The 18445-nt window shown below is 36.1% G+C and overlaps 2 protein-coding genes across 2 annotated transcripts; both read left to right on the top strand.

The window, feature by feature from the left end:
* Nucleotides 1-1005: 1005 nt before the first annotated feature.
* LOC116110144 (UPF0481 protein At3g47200-like) lies at nt 1006-2693 on the top strand. The gene is made up of 2 exons (XM_031396382.1): nt 1006-1091; nt 1347-2693. Exon 2 carries the CDS (start codon nt 1386-1388, stop codon nt 2691-2693), a length of 1308 nt encoding a protein of 435 aa, XP_031252242.1. The 5' UTR covers nt 1006-1091; nt 1347-1385.
* Nucleotides 2694-7936: 5243 nt separating this feature from the next.
* On the top strand, nt 7937-9879 carry LOC116110564 (UPF0481 protein At3g47200-like). The gene is made up of 3 exons (XM_031396772.1): nt 7937-8008; nt 8114-8198; nt 8477-9879. Exon 3 carries the CDS (start codon nt 8516-8518, stop codon nt 9833-9835), a length of 1320 nt encoding a protein of 439 aa, XP_031252632.1. The 5' UTR covers nt 7937-8008; nt 8114-8198; nt 8477-8515; the 3' UTR covers nt 9836-9879.
* Nucleotides 9880-18445: the final 8566 nt, after the last annotated feature.

Raw genomic sequence — 18445 nt, forward strand, 5'->3', positions numbered from 1 at the left:
AATACTAAAGCTACCTATACAACCACATAACACCCTTATACTAATACAGACCTTTTATTATATTTTTGGTGTTGTAGCAGACCAAAAATGTTAATTTGGTGCCTCCCAATTATTATTTGATCTTCTGTGTCTTATTTTGTAAAATTAATTTGTTGAATCTTTCGTAAACCAAGTCTCTTTTCGATGTTGGAGTGTCCTGCATCGAACATATAAAGCATTTCGGTAAATTAATGAAGATGTTTTGTATAGTATCTTTAGCCTTTTAAGAAACCAAAGAGTGGTTTCCAAAATGACGTGGGCTAGAATTTAAAATTTAAAAGCACATTAGTGTCATTGTATTCAGGAGCCACATGTTGTGCGATAACTGGTTGATAGTTACACACGTCGGACACGTCCATTGATGGTTTAATGGTTGACACGTGGACAAAGGGTACATGGGGCATTGTTATGCGTCTACATGTGTTGCGTCCACGTATACAATAAACGAGGGCCAATTCAGCAAGCAATTTCAGAACCTCTGCTCAAACTTTGTCAGCCTCAACTTGAGATGGAAGTTGTTCTTGGAACAGTGACCAAGCAAAGTTCAAACTTCAAAGTATCTAAGTCTAATCTAGTTTTAGGTTTAATTAATTAAATTTATTAGTATGTTTCAGCTGAAGCATGGAGTTGATCTATACAAAGTGATGTTTGCCAACGCAATCTGTACCTTTGGAATAAAGAAACGAACAATATTGGGACTCTCGTATTGGAATTAATCTTTCGACTGACACAAGCGAAGAATGAAATCTATCTCTAGGATCCACTTTATCTTAATAAACTCTTCCTATTAATAGCCTATCTGCTAGCAGAGGTTGTTGAATGTTTTGCATATCCTCAAGGGAGATAAAGGTACAAATTTTAGTCTCAAATCTTTATTTAAACGTGTTGCCACAATAAAGGTTCATAAATACTGTAGCTAGTGCACTGCAATTTCTGATTGTTTTCTGTAAAACTTTATTTGTTGCAGGTGATCCAGGCGGGAAGGATTGTCAATGATTGGAATTAGAAATCAAAAGAGTGATCGAGTCTGCAAGTAGTTGCATTTGGAACTGGTATGTGGTTTCAACAGTTCATTCTTTTTGTATATAATTAATTTAAAATAAAGCAAATTGTTAACTTATGTTTTATGGATTTTAAATTAGAATCTCGTTACTTTCATTTGGCATTATGTTATAAATACTTTTATACAACTTATATGAATGAACATTGTTCTCAATCATTAGTTAAACAACTGGTCCCTCTGTGCTTTCTTTTCTTCATTTTCCATTTTCTCACTTGTCAATAATCTATCTTATACATATTTGCAGAGATAAAATTCAAAGAGGCAAGCCACTGAGAATATTGTTATGGCGTCAGAGAGTCAAAAAGATGAAACTGTGATTAACATGGTCATGAGTCCATTCCCAAGTTCCTATGAACACTTGCTGGCATATGAGTTGTCCATGTCATCTACGTTTTCCATCTTTCAAACCCCGAAAATTCTTTTCAGGCACAACGAAGCAGCATATAAGCCAAATGCATTCTCGATTGGGCCATTCTACTACAGAGCTAACAAAGAACTCCAAGCCACACAAAAAATAAAATTGAAGTATTTGCGAGACCTCCTCTCACGATCAAACAATCCAGAGGAGCTATATAGTCAGCTCACAGAAACCATCAGATCGATTCAGCGAGAGGCGCGGGGCTGCTATGCAGGGCCACTTGAAAGCTGTGTTGAGGAAGCATTTGTAGAGATTTTGGTACTTGACGGTTGCTTCATTAGTGAGTTGTTCCGCAAAGATGCCAAAAAAGAACTTAGAGATCCAGATGACCCCATATTCACCATGTCTTGTTTACAAGAATATTTAAACCATGACCTGATTTTGCTTGAAAACCAAATTCCTTGGATGGTGCTTGAGCGTTTGTTTAGCTTGACCAAACTTTCTCCCGACGAATCCCTAATCGAACTTGCCCTTAAATTCTTCAGTAATATATTCTCATCCAGAGAATCATCTGTTGCACCACACCAACTCCAAGATATCGAGATCAAACATATCCTTGACTTGTTGAGGCATTCATTGCTTTTACCATTATCACCAGATAAGTTCAAAGGAGAACCCACGGGATGGGAACCCATCCCTTGTGCTACAAAGATGAACGAGGCCGGTATCAAGTTTAAGAAAGCATATGCCGATAGCATCTTGGATATAAACTTTGCAAATGGTGTTCTCATGATTCCACCTCTGCTGATTCAAGAGACAACCGAAACAATCCTCCGAAACCTCATCAGCTTTGAGCAATCTTATGCAAGTTATCTACCCATAGTCACTTCTTATGTGATGTTCATGGGTAATCTCATTGACACCGAGAAAGATGTTGAGATACTTAGCGAGCACGAGATTATTGATAACTGGTTGTATCCTGAGGATGCAAAGCAATTCTTCAAGAAGCTATACCATGGTGCATATGCGGGGCAATTCTTTTATCTTGACATTTGCCTTAAAGTGACGAGACACCGTAACCGCTGGTGGCCGAGGCGGCGCTTTATGTATTTAAACACCTTCACCACCCCCTGGGCTACGGTTTCACAAGTAGTTGCTGCAATCTTTCTTATTCTCGAATTCTTGCAGACTTTGTATTCCATTCCGGGTGTCATGGAAGATAAAAAGAGTTAATGCTTGAGTGCTTCGTGACGACCATTAATTTGCTAGGAGTTCGATGAAGAAATTGACAAATGAATGCTTATCAGTTTATTTGTGTTTGTTTGCTGCAAGGGCCTGTCTGTTTTTGAGGAAAGTGTTTTGTAACTTATTTGGTGTGAAATTTGATCTGGATTAAAATGTTTTGCCTAATGAGCTCAGCATTAAGATGCTTTTTTGATGAAGTAGGGTGAAGATCTCCGTATTAAAATGTTTTTTAGGTTGATATTGGTCAAGTGGGATGAAGAAATTGGTAATTGTATGAAGATTTATTATAATTTGTTTTCTTTTAGAATTTATAGTTTTTATTCATATGTAAGATTAAATTTGTCAAAAACAAAAGTATATATTTAATTGGAAACTAATGAAATGAGAAGTAAGAGCTAAAAGTCATTTCCCAAATCAAAAGTGAAGTATATGCAACATCTACTACGCCAACTCGCATGGTCAACAAGTCCAAAGGAGCTATACAGTCAGCCCAATAAGTTATAACTACGGTCTACACGGACAGATAAAACAATTATGAATAGCTATAACTTATTATACATTTGGTTGATTAATATTTTTTTTATCTCAGCCGTGTATTCATGTGATAGTTACTATTAATGTTAAAAGATTATTCAACCTCATGACATATTGAAGGAGAAAATCTTTTTATATGAAAATTAAGAATGGATTAGTTATTAACTTAGCTTCTTAATGATGCTGCTGAAGTTGCCGAATCACCTAACTTTGAACAGGTCTTTCCATGTATAAATTCTAGATATATGTCCGGAAACTTGTTTAACTTTAAAATTACTTATTATAACTTTTGTTGTGGAGCCATGAAAGTAACCAAGGTGGAGCTGTTCCTTGTACCATTGCAATAGTAACAGCCTATAATCCTTAATAGCCAATGACAACGAAAGTTTAACCTTTGCATTATGCACAGCATGACCATATCTCCGTCAAATGCCCAGTCAAATTTTATAATTGATCGGTCTTCAGTTTTGCAAGTATAAATTCTCTTTTGAATTTGGAGAGCAGGGGCTAGCTAGGGGTTCTTAAGTCGGAGAGCTTAATCAGTATAATGTCCAATGACATCTTCCCAACCCGAAGTTTGCCCTAAAGAGAATGTCCTACCCGAAAATTTTCAAAACGACTGTTTCCCACCCACCGTTAAGATCCGTTACATGACATGGTACATGAACTGTAAAGAAGAAAATGCCCTTTTTCTCTTTGAATCTCCTAGAACCCATATCTTATTTGGCCGAAATCGCTTCCAGCCAGGTAGGAGGCGTGCAGAAATCGCGCACAAGTGGGGGGCAGCACGCAAGGAGCTGGTTGGGGGCAAAAAAGCAAACAGGTGGTGGGCGTTTTCAAAACCAGAAAATTTTTGGTCATCGGCGGCGGGGAAATCTTATAATCAGTCAACAGCAAACCCAAACACCAAAACGACAATCAATTATGTCTAAACAACTCCAAAATTACGCCAATCAAAATCCCAATCGAAATTATCTCACAAAAACCTTAGGTGGTACCGGCGGTGATGGGTTTTGTAGAGGGGAAGCCGGTGAAGCTTAGGGTGGCGGAAGGTTGGATTGTGGAGGTCGTAAATCGGCCCGAGATGGGCGATCGCGCCAAGCACAAAACACGCAATTACCGGCAGTGTTGAGTTTTGCTAAGAAATTTTGTTTTCAGGTCCTAGAAAATCATGATGTGCTCTGGTATTGGTATTTGCCGGAGAATACTAAGGAAGAAAGAGACTATAGAGAGAAGGTTATTACTGAAGTTTTTTTTAATTATCATTTCATTTACACAGCCGGGAAAGTTTTTTATATAAATTATCCACTGTTATACCTATTTTGCAGTGGATATTTTTACAAACACAATCCTAACCATTCAAGCTTAACTAATGCAAATACATTACATTAAATGAGCCTTAATCACCGGTTACTTTCACCTAAAACTGTCACATAAACATTTCAAAAAACAGCAGCTCCACCAATTGCTTTCAGCACAGCAGTTTTTTAAACTTGGCGCCAAAAAGTTACATATTCGCCCAACTGACTTTTCTTCATTTTCCAGCAAAATATCACTAACTTGAACATATAGTTTCACAAGTAGTTTGTGCAATCCTTTTGATTCTTGCTTTCTTACAGGTCTTGTATTCCATTCTTGGTGTTGTTAAGGCTTGAGCTTTTGGTGAATACCATTGGTCTTTTGGTTATAGCATGTAATTAAACAGGCTGGAGAGGAGGTCAATAAAAATTTCCCTATTCTCGTGTGTTCAACCCTTTGTAAAACCTTTTTTTATTTTTTTAAATGAACTATTCAACCATGAAATTTAGCATTTCAGTTTTTGGTGAAAGTATAGCATAGTCTTGTTAAATTATTTTGTGAAATCCCATATAATATTAAACGAAGCCATTTCAGAGCTGACAGTTGGTGAGTTTTATGTGTAAACAATTGTTTTCAAATTAAATGTAACAATACTAGAAAGGGTAATTGATTTGTTAAAATTACACGGTGCTGAACCAAAATTATAAAGTCGGCTTCGAGAAAAGTAACTTGATCGGCAAATCACTGCAATTGTATGACAGAAAGGAGATAGTGATCAATTTAGGCGAGGCTGAGCATAGCACATGGTCTGCTATCGATATTGCCTAAATGAAACTTGTTACAATATTACATTTGATCCATCAAGAAAATCTTTCTTTGATGGGATGATGAGCCGAAGCCCCAATAGGCAATAAACAATTACGATTAGCTATACTTTATTATACATTTTGTTAATTTAAGATGATTTGATTACGTAAAATTACATATATCAATTGACATAATCTACCTTTCGGGACGCTTGTGGATCCATAAAGTAACCCAACTGGAGCTGTTGTTTGTACCATATTCCAAAAGTAAAAGCTTATAATCCTAATGCTAACCAATTACAACAAAAGCGAATTCTTTACATTATGCCCAGCATGGCCATATCTCTCTGTCAAATGCCACTCAAATTGGATAATTAATCAGTTTTTAGTGTTACAAGTTAAGTACAAATTCTGGTTTGAATTTGCTTTTTTCTTTTCTTTTTTATACTTTAGAATTAAAGGGTCCAAATATGTATCTCATGTAACACAATTCAACAACTTTATGGAGAAAATTAGTTGATAGTACACCTCAAGTTTGACGACATAATGTCGCATCCCACATGTTTAAAAGAAAGAACACTTACGCTTTCAAGTCAAAAAAGAGAAGCAAGAAAGAGCAGCAACACAGAAGATACAATACAATGCAAAGTCCAAAAATCACCTAAATCTTGGGAAACACTGAATATTAAGTTTAATCTTTGAACTAAGATTTGGTTCAGATTTAGACGACAGATTTTAGTACATAGCCCGTCGACTTTAGTGGGGTATTATATTTACCTTTTCCGAACCTGTGGGTTGTCATTGTTAATTAACTAAACCTTTCGGTTTCTTATGAGCAATGCTGCCCAAATTACCCTCCAATAGTCACTTCTTATGCCAAACTCATGGATAACCTCAAGAAAGACGTGGAGATACTTTGCGATAATAGTATTCTAGATAACTGGTTGAATTCAAAGGACGCAACTCGATTTTTCAACAAGCTCTATGTGGATAAGTATTTCAAGAAGTACTATAAAATTTGCAAGGAAGTGAAAAGTCATCAACAAAGATTTTGGCCCAGATGGCGTATTTTTATATGCACAACTACTTTGGCACCCCATGGGCCATTGTTTCTCATAATCTTTTAAAACTCGCCTTCTTACAGACCTTTTATTAGGTTTTTGGCGTTGTAGCATACCAAAAACGTTAATTTGGTGCCTCCCAATTATTATTTGATCTTCTGTGTCTTATTTTGTGAAATTAATTTGTTGAATCTTTCGTAAACCAAGTCTCTTTTTGATGTTGGAGTGTCATGTATCAAACAAATAAAGCATTTCAGTAAATTGATGAAGATGTTTTGTATAGTATCTTTAGCCTTTACGAAACCAAAAAGTGGTTTCCAAAATGACATAACTAAAGAATTTTAAGAGCACGTTAGTGTCATTGTCTTCAGGGGCCACATGTTGTGTGATAACTGGTTGATAGTTACACATGTGTTTAACGTCAGACACGTCCATTGATGGTTAATGGTTGACACGTGGACATGGTGGTACATGGGGCATTGTTATGCTTATGCATCCACATGTTTTGCGTCCACGTATGCAATTAATGAGTGCCAATTCAGTAAGCAATTTCAGAACCTCTGCTCAAACTTTGTCAGCGGTCAGCCTCAACTTAAGATGGAAGTTGTTCTTGGAACAGTGACCAAGCAAATTAGTTCAAAGTATCTAAGTCTAATCTAGTTTTAGGTTTAATTAATTAAATTTATAGTATGATTCAGTTGAAGCATGGAGTTGATCTATACAAAGTGATCTTCTTTATACATGTTATATACCTTGTGTTAAAATGGAAGCCTGAAACAACGTCGTTTTGGGTAAAGAAGTACGACGTCGTTTTAGACAAAGTAACCAAATAAATTTAGACCGCAGGATGCTCTCTAGGTCTAATGGCCAGAATTAGTCTCTTACTCAACCATATATAAACTCACTTTTACACAGAAACGCGTAACACTATTAGGTTTTTCCTTTGTGCGATTTTTCAGTTAGGGTTTGTGAGTTCTTGCTGTTGTTTGTGTAATCAGGTTCAAGTGGTTAGGGAGATTAATCATTCGGGTGAGGGTGTTGTTCTCTCAGGTTAGGGATTCTCAGTGAGTATCTCGTTAGGCTGATTGCAGTTTACATTGTACTGGGTTTTGGGTGATTGTTTGATCTATTGTAATCTTAATTCTTCTTGGTAATAGTAAGTGCAGCGAGCTCATACCATTCCTGAGCTCAACGTGGATGTAGCTTATCCATAAAAGGATAAGTGATCCAAGGTAATCTTTGTGTTGTGTTGGTATTGTTGTTAGTTGATTGAGTTTTTAGGATCTGAGTTTGTGTGTGTGATTGCGTAACACCTTGAATATGGCTACAACCACTTCTCACTAATTATAATGTATGTGTAATTGTTCTCTGTTTAAGTAAGATGTTTGCCTTTGCCAAAGCAACCTGTACCTTTGGAATAAAGAAATGAACAATATTGGGACTCTCGTAATGGAATTAATCTTTCGAATGACACAAGCAAAGAATGAATTATATCTCTATGATCCACTTTATCTTAATAAACTCTTCTATTAATAGCCTATCTGCCAGCCGAAGTTGTTTAAAGTTTTGCATATCCTCAAGGGAGATAACGGTCCAAACCCTGGTCTGAAATCTCATTTATTTAAATGTGTTGCCACAATAAAGGTTCATAAATTCTGTAGCTAGTGCACTGCAATTTCTGATTGTTTTCTGTAAACTTTTGTTGCAGATGATCCAGGCGGGAAGGATTGTCGATGATTGGAATTAGAAATCAAAAGAGTGATCGAGTCTGCAAGTAGTTGCATTTGGAACTGGTCAGTGGTTCCAACAGTTCATTCTTTTCGTATATAATTAATTTGAAATAAAACAAATTGTTTGGTTAGCATATCTACTTGAGAATACTTGAATTGTTTACTTATCTTTTATGGATTTGTAATTAGAATCTCTTTACTTACATTTAGTATTAGGTTAAAAGTACAACTTATATGAATGAACTCAATCATTAGTAGAACAACTGCTCCCTCTGTTCTTTCTTTTCTTCTTTTTCCATTTTCTCACTTGTCAATAGTCTATCTTATATATATATATGCAGAGATAAAATTCAAAGAGGCAAGCCACTGAGAATATTGTTATGGCGTCAGAGAGTCAAGAAGATGAAACTGTGATTAACATGGTCATGAGCCCATTGCCAAGTTCCTATGAAAACTTGTTGGCATATGAGTTGTCTATGTCATCTAAGTTTTCCATCTTTCAAACACCGAAAATTCTTTTCAGGCACAACGAAGCAGCATATGAGCCAAATGCATTCTCGATTGGGCCATTCCACTACAGAGCTAACAAACAACTCGAAGCCACACAAAAAATAAAATTGAAGTATTTGCGAGACCTCCTCTCACGATCAAACAATCCAGAGGAGCTATATAGTCAGCTAAAAGAAACCAACAGATCGATTCAGCGAGAGGCGCGGGACTGCTATGCAGGGACAATTGAAAGCTGTGTTGAGGAAGCATTTGTAGAGATTTTGGTACTTGACGGTTGCTTCATTAGTGAGTTGTTCCGCAAAGATGCCAAAAAAGAACTTAGAGATCCAGATGACCCCATATTCACCATGTCTTGTTTACAAGAATATTTAAACCATGACCTGATTTTGCTTGAAAACCAAATTGCCTGGGTGGTGCTCGAGCGTTTGTTTAGCTTGACTAAGCTTCCTGATCAAGACAAACCCCTAATCCAACTTGCCCTTGACTTCTTCAGTAATATATTCTCATCCACTAAACCATCTGTTACACCAAACCAATTCCAAAAAGGTAAAATCGAGATCAAACATATCCTTGACTTGTTGAGGTATTCATTGCTTTTACCATTATCAGCAGGTAAGTTCAATGAAGATCCCACGGGATGGGAGCCCTTCCCTTGTGCTACAAAGATCAACGAGGCCGGTATCGAGTTTGAGAAAGGGATGGCAGGTAGTATTTTGGACATACACTTTTCAAATGGTGTTCTCCAGATTCCACCTCTGCTAATTCAAGAGACAACTGAAACCATTCTTCGAAACCTCATCAGCTTTGAACAATGTTGTCCAAATTATCCACCCATAGTCACTTCTTATGCGAAACTCATGGATAATCTCATTGACACCGACAAAGACGTTGAGATACTCAGCGATAAGAATATTATCGATAATTGGTTGAATCCTGAGGACGCAAAGCAATTCTTCAACAAGCTATACCATGATACATTTGTGAAGCAGTTCTTTTATCATGACATTTGCCTGGCAGTGAAGGAACACCGTAAACGCTGCTGGCCTAGATGGCGTTTTTTTTTGGTGCACAACTATTTTGGCAAGCCATGGGCGATTGTTTCTCTAATTGTTGGTACAATCCTTTTGGTTCTCACGTTCTTACAGACTTTGTATGCAGTTCTCAGTTATGTGGGAGATAAAAGTTGTTGATGTTTGTTTACTCCTATTAATTAGATCTTCAATGTAAGTTGTGTTGTTTGTTTTGAAGTTTATTCTATGTTTTCTTTTGTAAAGATAATTTAATGGTGAATATTTTGTAAACCAAATCTACTTCCTTTTTGTTTTTTATTGATAGATTGCATTCTGATTGATATTCACTAGTAACAATTTCCCATCTGAATACAAGTAAATTTATAGTCCTCAAATGCCGGCTTTAAGTAATTTTGAATTAGGGTGAGTCTTCTTTATTTTCTATGTAGTTTTTATTTATATTTAAGGTTAAAATTGTAAAATATACATTTGGTTAATTGGTTTTTATTTTTTATTTTTTTTTATTTCTTTTTATCTCAATCGTGTAATCGTGTGGTAGCTAATGTTAATGTTAAATGATATGACATATTATAAGAGAAAAGTCTTAAATAAAAATTAAGAATGGATTAATTCTTATCTTTTTTTTTTTTTTTTTTTTTTAACCAGAGTTGTCTGGACTAGTTTGTGCGAACCTTAACTAATTACTTGAGACTCTGAAACTACCAATTTGATAAGAGCTCCAATGATTCTTATCTTCTTAATAATGTTGTTGAAGTTGCGGATCACAAATTTTAAAACTCACATCAGACCAGTATATAAATTATAGATATATGTCCAAAAACTTGTTTGATTTTAGGATGATTTGATTTGATTCCGTAAAACATAATTAATCTAATTTTTAGGACACTTGTGGATGAGGATCCATGAATAAACTAACCAAAGTGTTGCTATTGTTTGTAACATGCCAAAAGTAAAAGCTTATAATCCTTTAATGGTACCCAATGGACAATAAACTTTAATCTTTACATTATGCCCATATCTCTCTCTGCCTTTGCACTTGTTTTTTGTTTTACAAGTTAAGTATAAATTCTTGTTTGAATTTCCCTTTTTCTTTTCTTTTTTTATATTTTAGACTTTACATATCTCATGTAACACAACTCCCATAACTTTATGGAGAAAATCAAGTTGATACCCTTCAAGTTTGAACCATTTAGACTTGCAAGTTTAGAATGATGACACCCCTAAAGCTGACATAAGTCGGATATTATAGATCTCATATTCTCAATTATTATTATTAATTAATTACTAAATAATACATAAAAAAGTTATCCTTCAATTAATTAAATAATGTTTATCTTCCCCATGTTTTACAAAGATAAACGAGGGCGCTATCAAAGTTTGAGAAAGGAATGGCAGTAGCATCTTGGACATAAACTTCAGAAATGGTGCTCGCAACATTCCGCCTCTGCTCATTCAAGAGACAACCGAAACCTCATAAGCTTCGAACAATGTTATCCGAATTACCAACCCACACCATAGTTACTTCTTATGCGAGGCTCATGATACTCAGCGAGAATGGTATTATCGATAATTGGTTGAATCCTAAGGACTCAAAGCAATTCTTCAACAAGCTATACCATGATAGATATGTGAAGCAGTTCTTTTATCGTGACATTTGCCATAAAATGAACAAACACCGTAAACGCTGGTGGCCTAGATGGTGATTTTTTTATGTGCACAACTATTTTGGGACTCCATGGGCGATTGTTTCTCTCACCTTGTTACAGACTTGGTATGCAATAATTCTTAGTTATCTGGGCGATAAAAGTTGTTAATATTTGTTCACTCCTGTTACAGATGTAGATAACTTCCTAGATTTTATGGATCACATTGATATCCTGGATTATAGGGATCACATTGATCTTGCATTCTAATAGGAATTGATCACCTACCTAGCTTAGAACACTAAGTGTATATAAATATATATCCTTTTATTCTATGAATGAAATAGTGTGTGAATATAATATGCACAGTTTGCATGCAATGAAAGAAAATAAACAATGGCTAATTCGAGTCAGCCAAACTCCAAGAAAAAGAAAAGACTAAAATTCTTCACACCTGCTTTATTGACTTGACAAGCTTTAAATACAAGTAGATGTAAAACAAACTCCTACTATCCAACCACATGCTCCTAGTAGTTACTAAAAGAAAGGAAATGATAGCAAAAAGAAAAGAAATAGGAGCCCTAGTTAGTAAATACGGGTACGGCAAAAAAAAGGTATAGGAATTTTACGGGTATAATACGGAAAATAGTAAAAAATACGTTTATAAAAATTCGGTCATAAAATTCGGATACGGGAAAAATACGATACGGGTTTAATACGGTCCATTGTTAATAATACGTTTTGAAAAATACGGCAATATCAATCTTAGTTTTAACACTTTTATGGATTACCTAGTTAAAATCAATATAACATTTCAAATGCAAAGTATTCAATTAACTAATAACACAAATATACAATATATAACTAATATTCAAATTATAGTCTCAGACTCAAACACAATATTTAGTCATGATTTTTTACTAATTTAAAACTTGATAAGTTTGATATTAAATGCAACCAATTTTAACTTCCCATTAATCCATTAAATTATATTAAATCGAGAACTAAAATATAAAAGATTAGTGTTAATGCAACCTGAAATATAAGATTAATCAATAAATAAAATAATTTCATGAAAGGATTTTTCTGGATAAAACGCCACCGCTTATTCTTCATCAGCAGTCTAGCACCCACCGACTCAGTCTCACTGTCTCACACCACAAAGTTGCCGCAAGGTAGCGAACCGTCATCGGCCCTTCCCACTTCCGCAAAGCCCAACCACCTCATGGACCCTCAACCCTTCCTTCCCAGCGCCTCCACCTTCCAGCGAATCCACAGTGGCCACCCAGCCTACCTTCCTTTCCAAAATAACACTTTAAACTAAAATCACCAGCCACCGAAATCAGAATCAACAAATGAAAAAAAGTATGAAAGAAATCCTGAAATTCAATAGTGGGGATGAAAATCATTGGGGGCTGTTCTCGGTGAAGGGCTACGCTGGAAGTGGGGACGCATGAGATGGGTGTTAATTCGTGAATAATCTCTTCCCTTACGATTTCTTCTTCCCCCACCAAAACAACGTTGTTTCAATCAGTTTTTTTTTGTTTTTGCAATAATTCGCGAATTATACGCGAATTATACAGATGCTCCAATAATTCACGAATAATTTGGCAGTCATATAAAAAGTGCGTAAATATGCGTTTTATACGCGAATTATACGGTTGGCCGTATATTCGCGTATAAAACGCATATTTACTAACTAGGATAAGAGCTACTCTACCTAATCTCCTAAAGAACAGTTTATACTTAAATAAACAATCTTTATTGATTTTCTCTACCTTATCCATATATTGCCTTATGAGCGATCCACGTCCAGACAACGTACACAACAATGCCTCCCCCTTAAAAAACCTTGCCCACAAGGTTTGGATAAGTTCGCTTCATATCTAAGAGACATTCCCAAGTAGTTGAAGCAGCCGTGGCTCTTGCCCACTGTATGAGAACTTCAATCACAAATCTACACCCAGCTTTCACAATCCGTCTGTTCAAAACTTATTGTGGAATTGGAAGAACAATGTTATCCTTAGAGACAAACAGAAGTGTAGTTTGAGGGACTACTTGATCACCCAATTTCTTTTTGAGTTGAGAGACATGGAACACAGGGTGTATCCGCGACTCATTTGGGAGATCCAAACGGTAAGCCACAGCTCCTATGCGCTGAAGGATTTCGTATGGCCCAAAGTACCGAGGAGATAGTTTCATTGATTTTCTAAAAGCAGAACGGAAAAACAGACATCTTCTTGAAACTATCAGAGCCTTATTATTCCAAATGAATGTTCCTAAACCATTCTGGGCTGATGCAGTTTCCACTGCCTACTTTTTGATTAACCGCATGCCGTCTTCTGTCCTTCATAGAGAGACCCCGTACAATATTCTTTTTCCTAACAAAGCATTATTTCCTTTTGAACCTAGGGTATTTGATAGCACTTGCTTTGTTCGGGATGTTCGACAGTTAGTCACTAAATTAGATCACAAGTCATTAAAATGTGTCTTTCTTGGTTATTCTCGACTTCAAAAAGGATATCGGTGTTATTGTCCAAGTCTTAATAAGTATCTTGTTTCCATTGATGTTGCCTTTCTAGAAGAAACACCATACTTTCCCTCTTCTCCTACAGATTGTCAGAAGGATAATGATAGTGATGATTTGTTAGTTTATACCTTCACTTCCCCTGCACCGATATCTAAATTGGCTCCTGTCTCTGACCTTGTCACTATACCTGCGCTTCCTGCATGAGCTCCTATCTCTGATCCTACTCCTGTCAAAGTCTACTCTCGTCGTCCACCTCCTCTTGCTTCATGTCCGGCACCAACTTCTTCGTCATCCAATCTAGTTTCAAGTAATGATCTTCCTATTGCATTGCGAAAAGGTAAACGGCAGTGTACTTATCCTATTTCTTCTTGTGTTTCTTATGATCATTTGTCATATTCATCATGCTCCTTTATTGCTTCCCTTGATTCTATTACCATCCCTAAAACTGTTCATGAAGTCTTTTCTCATCCTAGTTGGCGTAATGCCATGATAGAGGAAATGAATGCCTTAGATGACAATGGTACTTGGAAATTGGTAGATTTACCTTCAAGTAGATGGTAATTGGATGTAAATGGGTGTTGCTCGGCTAAAGGCTCGTCTGGTTGCTAAAGGATATGCTCAGACCTACGGAGTTGATTATTCTAATACTTTTTCCCCTGTGGCTAAGTTCATCTCTATTCGGCTGTTTATCTATATGGCAGCTCCTTATATTGGCCTTTGCCTCAGTTAGACATCAAGAATGCTTTTCATCATGGTGATCTTCAGGAAGAGGTTTATATAAAGCAACCTCCTGGGTTTGTTGCTCAAGGGGAGTATGGGAAAGTATGTTATCTTTGCAAATCTTTGTATAGTTTAAAACAGAGTCCTCGTGCTTGGTTTGAAAAGTTTGGTCAGGCTGTTGAGAGATTTGGTATGCTGAAATGTAAAACTGACCATTCTGTTTTCTACAAACGGTCTGAAACTGGTATCATTCTTCTAGTTATGTATGTGGATGATATTGTTATTACTAGGAGTGATAATGTGGGCATCACATCTCTTAAATCGTTTCTCCATACCCAGTTCCACACAAAAGACTTAGAGATATTGAAGTATTCTTTGGGGGTTGAAGTTACAAGGAGCAAACAAGATATATTCCTCTCTCATAGGAAATATGTGCTCGACTTATTAATTGAGACAGGGAAATTGGGGGCAAAGCCATGTAGTGCTCCAATGGTTCCTAATATGCAACTTACGAAAGATGGTGAACTATTTGGAGATCTTGAGAAATATAGAAGATTGGTCGAGAAGTTAAACTATCTTATGGTGACTCATCTAGATATTGCATATTCAGTAAGTGTTGTCAGTCAGTTTATGGCCTCCCCAACAGTTCATTATTGGGCGACTTTGGAGCGGATCTTGTGTTATTTGAAAAGAACCCTTGGACATGGTATATTATATGCCAATCATAGTCACTCTCATATTGAATGTTTCTCAGATGCAAATTAGGTAGGTTCCAAGGTAGATAGAAGATCCACATCAGGCTATTGTGTCTTTGTCGGAGGAAATTTAATATCATGGAAGAGCAAGAAGCAGAATGTCGTGTCACGATCAAGTGCAGAGTCGGAATATAGGGCTATGGCACAAGCTGTTTGTGAAATAATGTGGATAGATCAGTTCCTAACTAAAATAGGCCTTGAAACTTTAGTACCAGCGAAATTATAGTGTGATAACTAAGCGGCTCTTCATATTGCATCTAATCTAGTGTTCCATGAATGAACAAAACACATTGAGATCAATTGCCATTTCATCCGTGAGAAACTACAGCAATGTCTGATTTCCATTGGGTATGTGAAGACTAGAGAACAATTGAGAGATATCTTCACAAAGGCTCTAACTGGGATTCGAGTTAATTATCTTTGTAACAAGCTGGGTATGATTGATATCTATACTCCAGCTTGAGGGGGAGTGTTACAGATGTAGTTAACTTCCTAAATTATAGGGATCACATTGATGTCCTGGATTATAGGGATCACATTGATCTTGTATCCTAATAGGAATTGATCACCTACCTAGCTTAGAACACTACAAGTGTATATAAATATGTATCCTTTTATTTTATGAATGAAATAGTGTATGAATATTCATCCTTAATACGTTTTGTTACAACTCCCAATAATTTGATCTTTTATGTAAGATGTGTTGTTTGTTTATGTTATGCTTAAAAAGTCAGGGCTGACGTGGACTTTTGTCAACAAGGGCCAATTAGAATTCAAGGAGGCTTTGTGCCGTCTAAACGCTGCCACATCGCGCAATGACGGAACAGGTATGGTTCTCGTCAATGCAACAGGTAAATGTTAGGCTTGCGAGTAGCGAGGAATCGTCCACCTGCCCAAGCCCTACGCGATTTAAGGATGTCTCTCATGCAGACAACCAATGGGAAGCAAGTTAAGAATTGTACCACACTTGTCGGACTACAGACTCATGATTATATACTCCAACTATAAATAGAGGGCTCCTCTCTCATTTACAGGATTGACTTATCTTTAGTCTTATACAACATACATTCTCTCTTTCTCTCTCTCTATATATTCTCTCTAGATTGTAATTCAGCTCGCCACATGCGACCTGACTGTAACCATGTATTAATACAACTACAGTGGACATAGGATTCGCTTTTGAGCATCCGAATCACTTTAAAAACCGTTTTTTACTTATTCTCTCGCTACATATTTTTATATCACGTATAACTTCTGAACCCGCTTAGCACTTTACACGTGTAAGTCGTTAGTGTCAAAATTAAGTATCAACAGTTTAAAAGTTTATTTCATGTCTTATCTTTGCAAAAATAATTGAACAGTGAATATCTTGTAAACCAAATCTACTTCAATTTTTTATTGATATTAATTTAATTGCCTTATATATGCATTTGTAAATTTGCTAATTAAGTTTCAGTAGAATTATGAACTTTAATATTGGATGTCTTCTTTTGAAGTTGCTTTAATAAACCCAGATTTCGAAAATATTGTTTTAAGTAAATCGTTTCAGGCATTGCATAAGTAATGATTGTGCTAGGGTTTGGAACAGTTACATAGTGAGATTCTAAAGTTGCAGCTTTTCGAGTTTCCATCTCAAATTTTGTATCTTTATCATTAAATATAGAATTGTATGGAATTTATTCAGTCTCAAAAGGGGCATAATTTTTATTTCTTTTTATTGCCTTGTCCAGAAGGAAAGGATAATTTTTCATTTAATTAGTTTGCCACTTTCAGTGATTCTTTCCTTCACTTCAAAGAGTCTCATGAATGAGATGGTAGTAAAATGTGCACATTTACCCAGCCTCTAAATTTTTGTAGAGCCTCTGCAGCAGAGGCTAGCTAGGGGTTCTTGGAGTTGGAGAGCTTCATTAGTAAAACCCAGAAGAGTTACGTACATACCCACAGGTCAGTATGATTTTCCCCTCTTTTAATTCTTGTTAATAATCATGAATTTAATATTTATATTAAGTTAATTTGTAGCAACTCGCACTAGATCTTCGTATATGCTCTGTAAAGTTCATATAATTTTCTTGCTTGTGTATTTAAGTTGTTTTTGATGATTGTTCAATAAAAACTTTTGTTGCAGATTGCTCTAAGCAGACAGAAGTCTGTGATTGGAAATAGCTAGAAATCAAAATAAAGGACAAATTTAATCTATAAGATGTTTTATTTGAAACCGTTATTTCGATTCCAGCTATTCATACTTTCACAACTTAAAATTACTGTCTATTTAGCATTTTTTAGCGGTTGAAACTTGAAACATTCTGCTTAGCCAATTTCTTATATGAACTAGCTATAATTTCCCTTCTGAATACAAGAACATTTATAGTTCTCAAATGCCGGCTTTAAGTAATTTTCAATTAAGCTGAGTTTTTTATTTTTTTCTTTCTCAGAGATACAATATAAAGATCAGTATGGCAGAGAGTAAAAAAGAGGATTACAGTACGATTAACATCAACTCGTTGCAGTGTTCGTTTGAAAATATAATGCGTTATAACTTCTCAGTGTCACCTAATTTTTCCATCTTTAGAACCCCAACAATTCTCTATAAGCACAATGAAGCAGCGTATAAACCCAATGCATTTTCATTTGGGCCACTTCACCATGGAAAGCAACTGGAATTCACACAAAAAATCAAATGGGACTATTTACAAGGCCTCCTCGGTCGATCAACATGCCTAGAGAAGCTATATAGTGAGCTAGTCCAAGCCATCAGTTCAGTTGAGGCACAGGCCCGTAATTGCTATGCAGAGTCAATTGGATTAACTACGGAGAAATTTGTTGAAATTTTGCTACTTGATGGTTGCTTCATTAGTGAGTTGTTCCGCAAAGATGCCAAAGAAGAACTTAGAGATCCAAATGACCCCATATTCACCATTGCTTGTTTGCAAGAGTACTTAAACCATGACCTGATTTTGCTGGAAAACCAAATTCCTTGGCTGGTGCTTGAGCGTTTGTTTACCTTGACCAAACTTTCTCCCAACGAATCCCTAATCAAACTCGCCCTTGACTTCTTCGGTAACTTGTTCTCATCCAAGAAACCTTCAGTAACAGAAAACCAGTTCCAAGAAAGGAAAATCGA

Source organism: Pistacia vera, unplaced genomic scaffold, assembly GCF_008641045.1.
Source record: "Pistacia vera cultivar Batoury unplaced genomic scaffold, PisVer_v2 Contig1180, whole genome shotgun sequence".
Taxonomy (NCBI): domain Eukaryota; kingdom Viridiplantae; phylum Streptophyta; class Magnoliopsida; order Sapindales; family Anacardiaceae; genus Pistacia; species Pistacia vera.